General features: G+C 37.1%; 2 protein-coding genes across 2 annotated transcripts; both read left to right on the top strand.

Moving 5' to 3' along the window:
* Nucleotides 1–2,391: 2,391 nt before the first annotated feature.
* On the top strand, nucleotides 2,392–7,957 carry LOC121243091 (cellulose synthase A catalytic subunit 2 [UDP-forming]-like). Its single transcript, XM_041141152.1, has 13 exons — nucleotides 2,392–2,472; nucleotides 3,157–3,352; nucleotides 3,443–3,619; nucleotides 3,864–4,110; nucleotides 4,457–4,723; nucleotides 4,862–5,207; nucleotides 5,420–5,557; nucleotides 5,663–5,788; nucleotides 5,889–6,101; nucleotides 6,204–6,478; nucleotides 6,629–6,824; nucleotides 6,937–7,287; nucleotides 7,373–7,957. The coding sequence occupies exons 1-13, from the start codon at nucleotides 2,392–2,394 to the stop codon at nucleotides 7,952–7,954; spliced, it is 3,195 nt and encodes a 1,064-aa protein (XP_040997086.1). The 3' UTR covers nucleotides 7,955–7,957.
* Nucleotides 7,958–10,844: 2,887 nt separating this feature from the next.
* Nucleotides 10,845–14,175, top strand: LOC121243188 (60S ribosomal protein L3). Its single transcript, XM_041141267.1, has 6 exons — nucleotides 10,845–10,948; nucleotides 11,643–11,734; nucleotides 11,871–11,981; nucleotides 12,533–12,837; nucleotides 13,170–13,579; nucleotides 13,797–14,175. The coding sequence occupies exons 2-6, from the start codon at nucleotides 11,650–11,652 to the stop codon at nucleotides 14,053–14,055; spliced, it is 1,170 nt and encodes a 389-aa protein (XP_040997201.1). The 5' UTR covers nucleotides 10,845–10,948; nucleotides 11,643–11,649; the 3' UTR covers nucleotides 14,056–14,175.
* Nucleotides 14,176–14,222: the final 47 nt, after the last annotated feature.

Below are 14,222 nucleotides of genomic sequence, written 5' to 3'. Positions count from 1 at the left end.
TCAAAAGAAATCGTATTAGGCTGCATTTGGGTGCTGAGGTGATCTCAGTTGATCTGAGTTGATATGTAAATAATAGTAGATTATAATGTTTGAGTGGATTTTGTGATTTCACCTATATGTGTTTAGATGTATGAAGTTGGTTGATATATATTTGAATTTTTTATGAAAAGTTGAAAAAGTAATAAGCCTCATTAATGATTGATTTAAGATAGACCGAGATGAGCTCAACACTCAAACATAACCTAATTTTGTTAGGAAACAAAATTCTTAATTGGAGTAATATCTTCAAATTCCTCTGGAATTATCCTACGCAGGCTTGTAAATATTATCCTCATCTAATCGTTATTATTTGTCATAGAGATGAGTAATGCTATATACTATACACTCATCCCACTATATAAGATGTGACATATTTATCACCATTAGATGATAAAGAATCATTTAATTAAAGATCATCCAATAATAATTAATGTGTCATATCTTATATAATAAAATAAAAATAAGATGATAGTGTGGTGCATAAATTTTTTTATTTTTTTCTCTTATTAAATGTGAGATGTATGGATGATGAGTAGAAGAATTCAATTAGTTTAAGAAGAATAAAACCAATTTTTTTAAAAAAAAATAAAAAAATAAGTGTAATGGTGGAGATGATGAGTAGTAAAACTTTTTTTTTTGAAGTCGTCTTGCATGAAATCTTACCATAAAATATATAATGAATAAAGTCACTTTTTAGAAAACAATCGTGACTTATAATATACCATATGGTCTATTATTTAATTAATAAGTTATGGTGAAATTTGAATTTTTCTTAATAAACAAATAATTCATTAAATAATATACATATAGAACTAATCAAGGGTGGGTTTGGATAGACAGTTCAAATGAAAACATCTCATCTGGAATTGTACCGTATAATAGTTTTGACTATCCAAACACAATATTTCATCTCTTAAGTTTTGAAAACATCCACTTAAATGAACAGTAAATAGACAGTATAAAATAGTGAAAACTGACATGAACAGTATGTAAACAGTGAAAACTGACATGAACAGTGCATGAATAGTATACGGGTACTCTATAAAATAGTGGGACCCACACCATTTCAAAACTCGAAAATTAAAAAATATCTCATCTTATCTCATTATCCAAATATATATTTTTTTATAAATTATTTCATCTCATCTTAACTTGAAAAATTTTACCATTATTTAAAATATCTTATCTTATGTGAATATCTAAATCCAACCCAAATTGTGTGTAAAATGATAAAACCAAAACGGTGACATTATTTTGATAAAAAAAAACTATTAAAGCAGTTGATTTTTTTGGGTAAACTCCTCGATTGATCGAAAACCCATAAACGTTGTGTACGGTAAGGATAATTTGGTTGGCAGGAGACGACCCCTTTTAGACAGATAACTGATCAGTACGCGGTAGCGAAAGATCATGCACAACTCTGTCTCATCCCCATGCGTGCGTGCGTGCATTTCCGTTTTAGTACTTACAGTCGAAACCACATAAAATATACATGGCTAGGTACGAACGTACATGCATGCATGCATACGTACCATCCGATCTCTTCTCGTCCACTTTCTCACGATGCCTCTCGTGTAACTCTGTTTCCTATCTCGTCGAATATTAAATAGATATGTAAACCTATACTGCTTTCTCAGTTTCTCATTACCCTGGTTCACAGATCGAGACTACCACAAGTTCACATTGACAAAAGCAACCCATCTGGTTCAAAGTTATCTTATTATTTTTACATATTTTTTATGCATTTTAAAGATGTAATAATTGATAAAATAATTATTTTATATTAAAAATAATTAGTAATACAGTCAATCACATTAGTAAAGTACACAAAAAATATACAAAATAACTTCACATCAAATTTTTGTTTTATTATTCTAATTTCATTCTTTTACCCTTTAACCATTTCTATATTTGTTTCTCTCTCTCTTCTTCCTTGGTTTTCATTAGTCCCTTTTATAACGTGGACAGTATTAGAAATAAACACAAGTCAGTACACACGTGTACTGCATGATAGGCTAGCAAGATTCGTTCTTGAAAAGTCAGTTTTCTTAGTTAAGTCTAGAGCTCTATAAATAGCAGAGCTCATTTCTTGTTTGTAATAAGTTGAACGAATTACGTTTACCAGAAATACAAAGTTTTCTTCTTCTCTAATTGTAACAGACAGTGAGGGTGGGAGTTGCCTGTAATGGGTGCCTTAAGAGAGTGGGCTAATGGCAAATGAAGAAGATAGAGGAAGAGAAGGAAAACGTCAAGTCAAACCTGCGTTATTTTTGGGCTTTTGAGTGGTGCTAGAGGCTTAGACAGAGGTTTTGTATAGTGGGTGTCTTTGATTCTGAATGCTCCAAGGCTCTGATGGATACCAAAGGAAGACTTGTTGCGGGTTCTCACAACAGAAATGAGTTTGTTCTTATCAATGCTGATGAGGTTGCCCGAGTAAGTCCTTTTGTTCGTGCTTAATTTTCTCATTGCCTCTTCAAACTTCTTTGAAGAAAAAATGTGTTATTTTTGCTTCCCTTACTGCATTTAAACTCATTTATCCACACCCTTCTGTGGAATTTAAAGACAACTTCTCGTCTTGGGATTTACTTACATGGGTCTGTTCCAGAGCAACATACATTGGCTATTTCTTTCTACTTCCTAAACTTCTTCACCTCCTATTTTTTGCCGTTTTGTTCTGGGTAGTGGGTATGAGTTCCTTTTTCTATGTTCTTTTGATTGTGAGTTTTCAGCAAGTTTCTCCTCCGATCTTCGTGTAGCTCTTTAAGCTGAAATTGCTGATCTGATATTTTTTGTGAGTATTTTTTCAGCGTTTTTCTCAAGCTTATCACAGCACTTCTTTCTTCCGGGAGAAACTGTAATTTTGACTGTATTTATTGGTTCTTGTTTTTTCTCTAGGTTTCTAGATTTTGGAGCTGGTCGATGAAACCATTGCGTAAAAGTTTTCAACTTTTCTTTTTCCCTGCAATTGTATTATAATAATAGTTTTAACCAACTTCATACCGTTATAAATAATTATAGTTTTTAATTAAGCAGCATGAATTTATGTTAGGTGTATTGGAATTTCTGATTCCATGATCTGGTGGAGGTTAACATTGCTATGGCTACCGTGAGTTGCAGGTGACATCAGTTGAAGTATTGAGTGGGCAAATTTGCCAGATATGTGGCGATGAGATAGAGATCACAGTTGATGGGGAGCCATTTGTCGCTTGCAACGAATGTGCCTTCCCTGTGTGCAGACATTGCTATGAGTATGAAAGAAGAGAAGGCAATCAGACCTGCCCTCAGTGCAAAACGAGATACAAGCGCATCAAAGGTGAGAATTTATTACTTTCAGTCGGCTCATCGTGTTTTTACTGCGAACTTGGTGATAATTTTGACTAACAATTAATGCAAGCAATTCCAGGGAGTGCTAGAGTTGAAGGCGATGAAGAAGAAGATGACACTGATGATTTGGAGAACGAATTTGATATTGGAGGCAATGCTCACCAAATTGCAGTTGCCATGCTCTCTGCTCGCCTTAGTGTCGGCCGAGGTTCCCAAGTCAATGGTTCAGCGATTGCCACACTACTGCCAGAGCAGAGTAATGATACGTAAAGTCATAGAATGCACAACGCCATGCAGTTGCTGATATAAACGAGCTAATCGATTATAGAGATTGCTATAATATTAGAGCTGTGGATTGATCAGCTCTGGAAGCAGAAAATTGCTTGCATTTTTCTGCATACCGAGCAAAAAAAATTCACTACACGACCAGTTGTTAGATTGATCAGCTCTAATATTTGTGAACTCTATGCTGATGCTTATGGCTATTTTTTTGTCCTAAGTGATTCTTATTGTTGTTCTGACAATTTATGGTGTGATAACTGGTGTTGATTACGCAGTTCAGCCCAGACCTATGGATCCCAATAAAGACTTAGCCGTATATGGATATGGGACTGTTGCATGGAAAGAGCGTATGGAAGAGTGGAAAAAGAAGCAGAATGAAAAAGTTCTGGTGGTTAAGCACCAAGGAGGAGGTGGTGGCCGTGGAAACAATGCCGGAGAAGTGTTGGATGATCCTGATTTGCCCATGTAGGTGTATTTGTTTTAACCTCCTTTACAAAAAAAAATCATATTGCTGGGTTTATCCTTATGATTTTATTCTTAGAATATTGCATTTTGACATGATAGACTAAATTTTCTGAGTCTGTTCATTCCTTGAACTACTAGGGAGAGAGGAAATAAACCTAAAGTATAGAAATGATTGCTGATTACTGTACTTAACTGACACTGGGACTTCTGGGTTTTGAAGTGTAGTAGCCTATATTTCCATTATTATACTCTTTGGAAATAATTGGTTCAGCCCTGCTATATCTATAATTCTCTTTCCTCCATAACAAGACTCAAGGTTTATTTCCATTCTTATTCTCTTTTATAGGATAGATGAAGGCAGGCAACCGCTTTCGAGGAAATTATCAATTCCTTCAAGCAAGATAAATCCATACCGAATGATAATTCTTCTCCGAATTGTGATTCTTGGCTTCTTTTTCCAGTATAGAATTAGCCATCCAGTCAATGATGCATATGGATTGTGGTTAACATCAGTGATTTGTGAGATATGGTTTGCTGTATCTTGGATATTGGATCAGTTCCCGAAATGGTCCCCGATTGTGCGAGAGACATACCTTGATCGATTGTCCCTGAGGTACGTACCCTGTGTGTACGTGTAGTATGTCTGTGTACGTGATTCTCTATTCGTATGCAACATGCTGAAATATTTCTTGTGTAGGGGCATGCGCAATTTTCCATTCTTAAGTAAAATGCTTGTGATATTTCATCTCAGGTATGAGAAAGAAGGGAAGCCATCTGAACTGGCTAATATAGACATATTTGTAAGTACTGTAGATCCGATGAAAGAACCACCACTTATCACTGCAAATACGGTTTTGTCCATCCTTGCTGTAGACTATCCGGTCGACAAAGTTACGTGCTATGTCTCGGATGATGGTGCTGCCATGCTTACTTTTGAAGCCCTCTCTGAGACATCAGAGTTTGCACGTAAGTGGGTCCCATTCTGTAAGAGGTTCAACATTGAGCCACGAGCCCCAGAATGGTATTTTTATCAGAAAGTTGACTATTTGAAAGACAAATTGGATCCAGCATTTATAAGAGAACGGCGTGCAATGAAGGTTTTCACCTCTCCCTTTGTTTGTTGGCTTCCTTCTCTCCATCATCTGGAATTTCAGCTCCACAAGCAAATAGTGGTTCTGATGGCAGGCAGAGAGCCCCATTTAGGCATTCAGTAAAAAGTTAATTTTTTTTTTCTTAATGATTGTTTTCATCTTCAATAATGTACAGTGACCTCTACTGAGAACATGGCTATTGTCATTTGTTGTTACAGAGGGAATATGAAGAGTTCAAAGTTCGGATTAATGGGTTGGTAACCATAGCACAAAAGGTTCCTGAGGAGGGGTGGACAATGCAGGATGGGACTCCATGGCCTGGGAACAATGTCAGGGATCATCCTGGAATGATCCAGGTGAGGTATTTTCTTAAAGGTTCCATGGAATGTTCATCTAGCTGGCCTTTATGTGCATTCAGACAATTAAAATATATGGATTTTAATCTTAACGGTCTTATACAGGTTTTCCTTGGTCAAAAGGGTGTTCTTGATGTAGAAGGAAATGAACTACCTCGCCTGATTTATGTATCTCGCGAGAAGAGACCAGGATTTGATCACCACAAAAAGGCTAGGGCCATGAATGCTCTGGTAAGGTCTCTCTCACTTTCTTCTCAAGTTGTGTTTTAGGCATATTCGTTGGCTTGCCATTTCTCTTAGTATTAATAAACGTTTTGGCTGATAAATCAAGGTGAGGGTCTCAGCAATCATATCAAATGCTCCTTACCTCCTGAATGTCGATTGTGATCACTATATAAACAACAGTAAGGCACTTCGTGAAGCTATGTGCTTCCTGATGGACCCTACATCCGGAAAGAAAATCTGTTATGTACAATTTCCTCAAAGATTTGATGGGCTTGATCGTCATGATAGATACTCCAATCGGAACATTGTATTCTTTGATGTAAGTAGAATATCTTGGTTCTGTTGTATTACGTACATGCATACCCGTTTTCTATTAGCAGTTGTTTACTATGCAAGTGCTAATTCTTTTAACTGAATCTAGATCAATATGAAAGGATTAGATGGGATCCAAGGACCAATTTATGTTGGAACTGGGTGTGTCTTCAGTAGGCTGGCACTCTATGGATATGATGCCCCGATCAAGAAGAAACCTCCTGGGAAGACATGTAATTGTTGGCCAAAATGGGGCTGCTTCTGCTGTGGATCTAGAAAGAAGAACAAGAAAAAGAAGTCCAATGACAAAAAGCTGTTGAAAAACAGGGAGGCTTCAGGTCATATACATGCACTAGAGAATATTGAGGGAATTGAAGGTAAGAAGTGACTTCAGATTCGCAATGAGTTAGAAATCTTTTCTACTAATCCAATTAGTCCCAAATCTTTCAGTATGGGGTTTGGTCCCCTGTTCACTAGTTGTAGATTGCAGTAAACTAATATCACATATGCTTCTACTGTACCTTGCACTGCAAGAATAGATAATGAAAAATCCTCCCCAATGCCCCTAATGAAATTTGAGAAAAAGTTTGGACAATCGCCTGTCTTCATAGCTTCTACACTAATGGAAGATGGAGGGGTGCCAAATGGAGCAAGTTCTGCATCTCTATTGAAAGAAGCAATCCATGTCATTAGCTGTGGTTATGAAGAAAAAACAGAATGGGGAAAAGAGGTATGCTGGAATTTTTTTTTTAAGTTTAACAAGTCTTTTTCTTTTGTGTCTTTATTTAGCTCTATATGACAGTTTATAATGTCCTGTTGGCTAAATTCCACTAATGTTTCAGGTTGGGTGGATATATGGCTCGGTTACTGAGGATGTACTGACAGGCTTCAAGATGCACTGCCATGGTTGGAGATCAGTGTATTGCATGCCAAAAAGGCCCGCTTTTAAGGGTTCAGCTCCTATAAACCTTTCAGATCGACTACACCAGGTTCTAAGGTGGGCCCTGGGATCCGTTGAGATTTTCTTCAGCCGGCATTGTCCGATATGGTATGGATATGGGTGTGGCTTGAAAGGGTTGGAGCGCCTTTCTTATATCAATTCAGTTGTTTATCCTTTGACATCGATTCCTTTGCTCGCTTATTGTACCTTGCCGGCTGTCTGCCTCCTTACTGGAAAGTTCATGGTTCCGGAGGTAATATGTGATATCTTCAAACTTAAAAAAGTATTCAAAATCTGCAAGGCTTTTAAACTAATGAGATTTTTCTTTTTGTTAACAGATAAGCAACTATGCTAGTCTTATTTTCGTGGCCCTCTTCGTATCCATAGCTGCAACTAGTATCCTTGAGATGCAGTGGGGAAGGGTCGGCATATATGACTGGTGGAGGAATGAACAATTCTGGGTTATTGGCGGTGTCTCATCACACCTATTTGCTCTTTTCCAGTGCTTGCTTAAGGTTTTGGCTGGGGTTGACACAAACCTCACCATTACATCTAAAGCTGCAGACGATGGAGAGTTTTCTGAACTCTACCTCTTCAAGTGGACATCTTTGTTGATCCCTCCAATGTCCTTGCTGATCATAAACATAATCGGAGTTGCAGTTGGGGTCTCAGATGCCATCAATAATGGTTATGATTCATGGGGTCCATTCTTTGGTAAGCTGTTTTTCGCACTATGGGTCATTGTCCATCTTTACCCATTCCTTAAAGGGTTGATGGGGAAACAGGAGAGGGTTCCCACCATTGTTGTGGTCTGGGCAATCCTCCTAGCATCAATCTTCACCCTTTTATGGGTCCGAATCAACCCGTTTCTGCCAAAAGGCGGTATTGTACTAGAAGTTTGTGGTTTGGAATGTGACTAAGATGCACAACAAAGAAAATTGAAGTTGAGTTCTATGCCAGCAGCATTGGTGGGCTAAGTTATTTTCTGATCGTAGAAGAATATATTGCATGATATGGTGTGGTTTGTTAATGAGAACCATCTGGTGGTATATCAAAGCTGCAAATGGGCAATCCTTGTTGGATACAAAGGAATGAAAGGCACTGATATTTGTTCTTCATAAGTTTTCATAGATTCTTTTTCATACGTGGGATTTTAAAGGTTGGAGGGGTGATTGTATCCTGATGATCTCCATGTAATCCCAAAAGATGATAATAAAAGTTTAATTTGATCCACATTTGTTCTTCCCTCCCAAGACTTCTCATATAAATTCGGTTTGTGTTTAAATGATGTTTGAAAAAGAAATTATCAGAAGTTTTGAAGATTTCTCTCATATTTGCCAAACTTGCCTTGGACCCCGTTGAAAATGTTTCATCTCATCTGGTAAAAACAAACCAGACCTAGTGTTCAATCGCTTGTTGAAGAAAGAAAAAGAAGCTTGGACAGTTCAACTACAAACTGTCATTGTGTCCAATATAACAATCAAAATATAAGCAGAATTAATACACTACATGAAAAATATTACCAAATATTCCCATCAACAGTTACATACCATCACTCGGGCACTCCAAGAAAATGTAAATATTTCCTTTTTCAAATTAAAAGTATTCCGAAAAATGAAAATACTAACACCAGTGGACAACTTTGAAAATATTCAACATCAAAAGACATCTTGTTCAATGTGATCTGTTGCGGAATCAAGAAATCAGACTGCTTCAGCCATCTAAGTAGCTAAAACTTCTCAGCCTCAAAAAAGCTCTTCTGCATCCATACCTTGCAAGTTGCCTATGCTTTCCCATTAAGAAAACCACACGGCTATTATTCTTTGAATAACCAAATTATACTACAATAAGGATGCAAGCAGCACGAGGTAAAAGGGCCTCAATTGTGTGGGACAAGGTGTGTGAGGATGAAACGAGTCATAAAGAGGACTTGCCGCAGACGCATGCATCCTATCAGCATTTATACAAATAAATAACTAGATTATACCTGTATTTTAAGCACAATAAATATAAATTTCTCCAAAGATGCCCATCGGCAATGCAAGGAGAGACCTGTACGTTTATGAGACGCTTTCTACCCAAGCCAAATGACCAACGTACCCATCTGTATAAACATATCCAAGGATTTTAAGGGCCTAGCTAAGAAAGTATGCTTGCAAGTGAGTATCAACAAAAGCACTTCCAAGATGAAATGCCTACTTGAATCATGGGTAGCACCATACTTTGGATTAAACAAGGATTTGAATCGAACAAAGATCAAAACACTTATACGGGACATGTTTTCACAAAGCCTAATTCCAAAGAAAAAAGATCATATCTTCAACAATCTATATCGTTTTCAAGTACCTGAGTCTAATACCATTCATGCAAGTGGACTCTTGAAAGTGAGACCCACATACATGGATAATCCCAAGTATATGAACTCCCAGCAATCCCAATATGATTTAAATAAGAGTATCGTATATCAAGACCATGTGTGTGAGCTTGTGTGAATGCTAACAAACCAACATTCATCAAATGTCTACCAATATCAACACAGATTGCGCCTATTAAAGAAGCAACAAAGTTTGGATATCATTAACCAAAAGAAACTACATTCCTTCTTTCTTTTCATTTTCTTTGAAAAAGCCAGATTGATAGCAGGACTCATGCATTGATCCCCATCACCCAACAGTACTAATAAAAACTCATTTGGACACTAGAAAAAATATACTTTTGAATCTACTCAACAGCATCCAATGGATTTGTCTTGCTAAAAGGAACTGAGTTCTTAGTTTAAAGTCTACAACCTCATATATTAAAAGAACAGGATAATACAGCAAACTTAAAAAGAGCAAAATATTTTAAATCCTTTTCGATATCTATTTCCAAGCTCTTTATATGGATCCCAACACTACAAGAACTGTAGACGGAGAGTCAGAAACTTCGTGGGGGAAGTGCCACTACAATATATGATAACCAAACTAAAGATAAATCATTAAGGGAGTGGATTAAATTCTTTAACACTTTCAGAAAACACGTTCTCATAATTTATATTGTTTGCAGCTTATGTCTGAAAAATATTTGGGCCCTAAAACGAAAATCATGATGTTGAAGCCATTAAAACGATGTCCGATACATCAGTCAAAATAGACTGATACGAATATGCAGATAAATCTAACTTAATTCTCAGCCAAGATAAGCACGAACAAAATAACAAACTTTCATCACAGCGATAAGAAAATGCTAATTCTTTACAGATCTAATATTGTATATATGAGCTTGTACCCACTGAAACCAATGAGAAGGAAAATGAAAAATAACGAGTCAGGTATTCCCTCCAGCGGATCATCGTTTTCCCATCTTTTTTTCTTTTTTCTCAGCAACCAAACAATAGGTAAAGCCTAAAGGTAGAGTCAGAAATCTCGTGTGGAAAAGTGCCGCTCATAGCACCTCTACGACGGTGCTGCGTTAGCACGGAACAGAGATTTTCATCATTCTCTTCAACAACTAAAATTATCTTTAAATTTGAAAACAAAATAATCTCGGATGCAGCCGGAAAAACCTAACCTCGTAACTCGTCCATGAAGGAGTTCTTCAAGGTCGAGCAGGTCTATATAAGCAGCTGCCGTATGGGTGATGACCTGACGTAGCCCTAATTTGAATTGTTTTCGGAGACTTGCGTTGGTGGGCTGGATCAATAATCCGAGACTACCAAAGAAAGCCCACAAAGTTGGATATCCACGGCCCACATTTAGTTAGATTGGGCCACTTTTTTAAGTGGATCGAAATTTAAGAGCAAGGGCCCATTTATAAATTTATAATTCGACAAAACCACAGGGGGCGGTTTATGTAAATCCATTTGTTATATAAAGGCAACCTAGGGTTTATTACAAACTCTGTTGCGGGTGCAGTCGCCATAAGCCGAGGCTCAGGTATCTCTCTAGCTTTCTATCTCCATTCTCTCTATTTCTTTCTCCCTCTCTTGTTTGGTTGCTGAGAAACTGGAGAAAATGAAGAGAAACGGATTCTTTTTATCTTCATTATTTTGGCTTTGTTCTGTTTTTAACGTTCATTTCCTTGGCAATTATATAGCGTTTGTAGTTTTTTGTTACCATAGTCTCAGTTCGCGTATTAGATTCGTGTTGCTGTCAGGATTTTGTCTCTCTTACAAGATCTGGTTCTTTAATCATTTGCATGAATCTCATGTATTATATAATTGTCTGTTCGTGTTTGCATTTATTGATGAAGTTTTCAACTTATATTGGTAATTTTTTTCAATTTTAAAAATACGTTGTTTTAAATGTGTAAGCTTTTTTCGCTAGATTGACACTAAATTTAAATTCGTATTCAAAGCATAATTGTTGTTTCGAAATGCTTTTATTTAAAATGATTTTTGTAGTTATATTAGTTTAGTGATATAGTGGTGTTTTTGTTTATATATCATGCCAAGAATATGTATCAAGTTTGAGATATGTTAATGAGCGGTAGATCAACTTTAACCTGCTCGAGTGGGTTCACGTGTTATTCATCTGGTGCTTCTACAACTCGTCTGTATAGAGCTATACTGATCAAACTTGACGCATTTTATATGGTTTATTAATGGCTTGATGTTTTCTGTGATTGAAGGAGGAGAATGTCTCACAGGAAGTTTGAGCACCCTAGGCACGGGTCCCTTGGGTTTCTTCCAAGGAAGCGAGCTGCTCGACACAGGGGAAAGGGTGTGTGATTAGTTTCTTCATTAACTGATATGGAGTGTAATCTTGCTCGATCTTTCATAGAAAGAAAGGTGTTTCATCCTGAAATTAATGATTTTTCTTTTCATCTAATGATTATTGGTGGCTTTGATACATGCAGTAAAGGCTTTTCCTAAGGATGACCCAACCAAGCCATGCAGACTTACTGCATTTTTGGGCTACAAGGCTGGGATGACTCACATTGTCAGGGAGGTTGAAAAACCTGGATCAAGTGAGTTCATTTCTTAGTCCTATATTTTTTTTATAAGCATTTATTAGTCCTATATTCTTTAACCATCACACTATGCTGAAGTAGTGAAGCATTCTTGGGTTTATATTGAGTAAAAAGAGGGAAAGGGAAACACAATAACAGATAGTTGCTTTAAATGATGGGTGGCTATGAAAGTTTCTTATCATTTATATAGCCCAAAAGCCAAATTTTTTTGGTCGTCGATACGTTTTATATGTTTCACAAGGTCTTATTTTTCTTGAGCTTTCATTTTCTATTCAGATATGTCTCTTGCACATTTTGTTGCTCTATATTTTGCAACCATGTTGTTCCTTGTAAGTTTGTGAAGGCATATAACTAATTGAAATATAGCATCCAGTCATATTCTAACATAATTATTCAAGTTTTTAACAGAATTGTTGTTTATGACATTAAACTATTTTCTTTTTTCGAATTATTACTTGTATTTCCTATCTGATGCCTTGTGCAATGGAATTTTTCTGGCTTTACTTTTGTGGGCTTTATTTATTCTTTATTCTTTTTTAATTTTTTAGAACTTCACAAGAAGGAGACTTGTGAGGCTGTTACTGTTATTGAGACTCCTCCTATGGTTGTTGTCGGAGTTGTGGGCTATGTGAGGACACCACGTGGACTTCGCACATTGAACACTGTTTGGGCTCAGCATTTGAGTGAAGAGGTGAAGCGGAGGTTCTACAAGAATTGGTGTAAGTCCAAGAAGAAGGCTTTCACAAAATACTCAAAGCAGTATGAATCTGAAGAAGGGAAGAAAAATATCCAATCACAGCTGGAGAAAATGAAAAAATATGCTACTGTTATTCGTGTTTTGGCTCACACACAGGTACCAACACTTCATTTATCAATTTGTTTTTTTAAATAATGTACTCTTACATGTACTGATAAAAAAAAAAAGAGAATGTAGTTACTCAAAAAAAGAAGGTAGTCTTGCATATATAATAAATATAACTGTATCCCATAGTCATGGGCTCTTGTCGATTCTTATGATCAATAAAATCTTGTTTACCGATAAAAAAAAAATAATAATACACTTGTATACGGCATGGTTCCTGAACTTCAGTTTGACATGGTTTCATTAACTGCGTGTTTTGTTCCTTTTTTACTTCTAAATGGTCTTAGACTAATACATGAGTGCTTCTGGCTGATCTGCTGCAGATTAGGAAAATGAAGGGGTTGAAGCAGAAGAAAGCACACCTGATGGAGATCCAGGTCAACGGAGGAACTGTGGCTCAGAAAGTGGACTATGCATACAGCTTCTTTGAGAAACAGATACCTGTGGACGCTGTTTTCCAGAAGGATGAGATGATTGACATCATTGGTGTGACGAAGGGTAAAGGTTATGAAGGTGTTGTCACTCGTTGGGGTGTCACCCGCCTTCCCCGGAAGACTCACAGGGGCTTAAGGAAGGTGGCATGTATTGGTGCTTGGCATCCTGCTAGAGTCTCATTCACAGTTGCAAGAGCTGGTCAGAATGGATACCACCACCGTACCGAGATGAACAAAAAGATCTACAAGCTCGGCAAGAATGGGGTGGAGTCACATGCTGCTCTCACTGAGTTTGACAGGTTTGTTGGTTGAATGACTTGTGAAATCTTTTTATAAAGCAAAAGATAGACACTCCATTCTCTGGTTTCGGTAGTAAGAATATTTTGGCCTTAAGTAATATTTGATGGGAGTCGGCCTACACACCAGGAGGCGATTTTGAATGTTTCATTTTTCATTCTGGTGTTAGTAACACTTGATGTTGTTGGCTAACAATTTATGGCTTTGTTTTGATGGTAGGACTGAGAAGGACATTACTCCAATGGGTGGCTTCCCTCATTATGGTATAGTGAAGGATGATTATCTCATGATCAAGGGATGCTGTGTTGGTCCAAAGAAGAGGGTTGTTACGCTTCGCCAGTCTCTGCTCAAGCAAACATCGCGTCTTGCACTTGAGGAGATCAAGCTCAAGTTCATCGACACCTCCTCAAAGTTTGGGCATGGCCGATTCCAGACAACTCAAGAGAAACAGAAGTTTTATGGACGGGTCAAGGCATAATTATGCAAGCATGTCAGATGTTTTTGGCCATCAAGTTAATGTCGTTTTTATGCAATGCAATTTTTTCTTCAGGACAATTGCGTCATCGAAATTTATGTGGTTTGACATGTTTGAGGATTTTGGACAAGTTTTATTCTGACGAGGATATCTTTTTCATCTTAAATAAT

This window comes from Juglans microcarpa x Juglans regia, chromosome 8D, assembly GCF_004785595.1.
Source record: "Juglans microcarpa x Juglans regia isolate MS1-56 chromosome 8D, Jm3101_v1.0, whole genome shotgun sequence".
Classification (NCBI taxonomy): Eukaryota; Viridiplantae; Streptophyta; class Magnoliopsida; order Fagales; family Juglandaceae; genus Juglans; species Juglans microcarpa x Juglans regia.
Note: the sequence above shows the minus strand (reverse complement) of the source record. Positions and strands in the feature narration are given on the sequence as shown.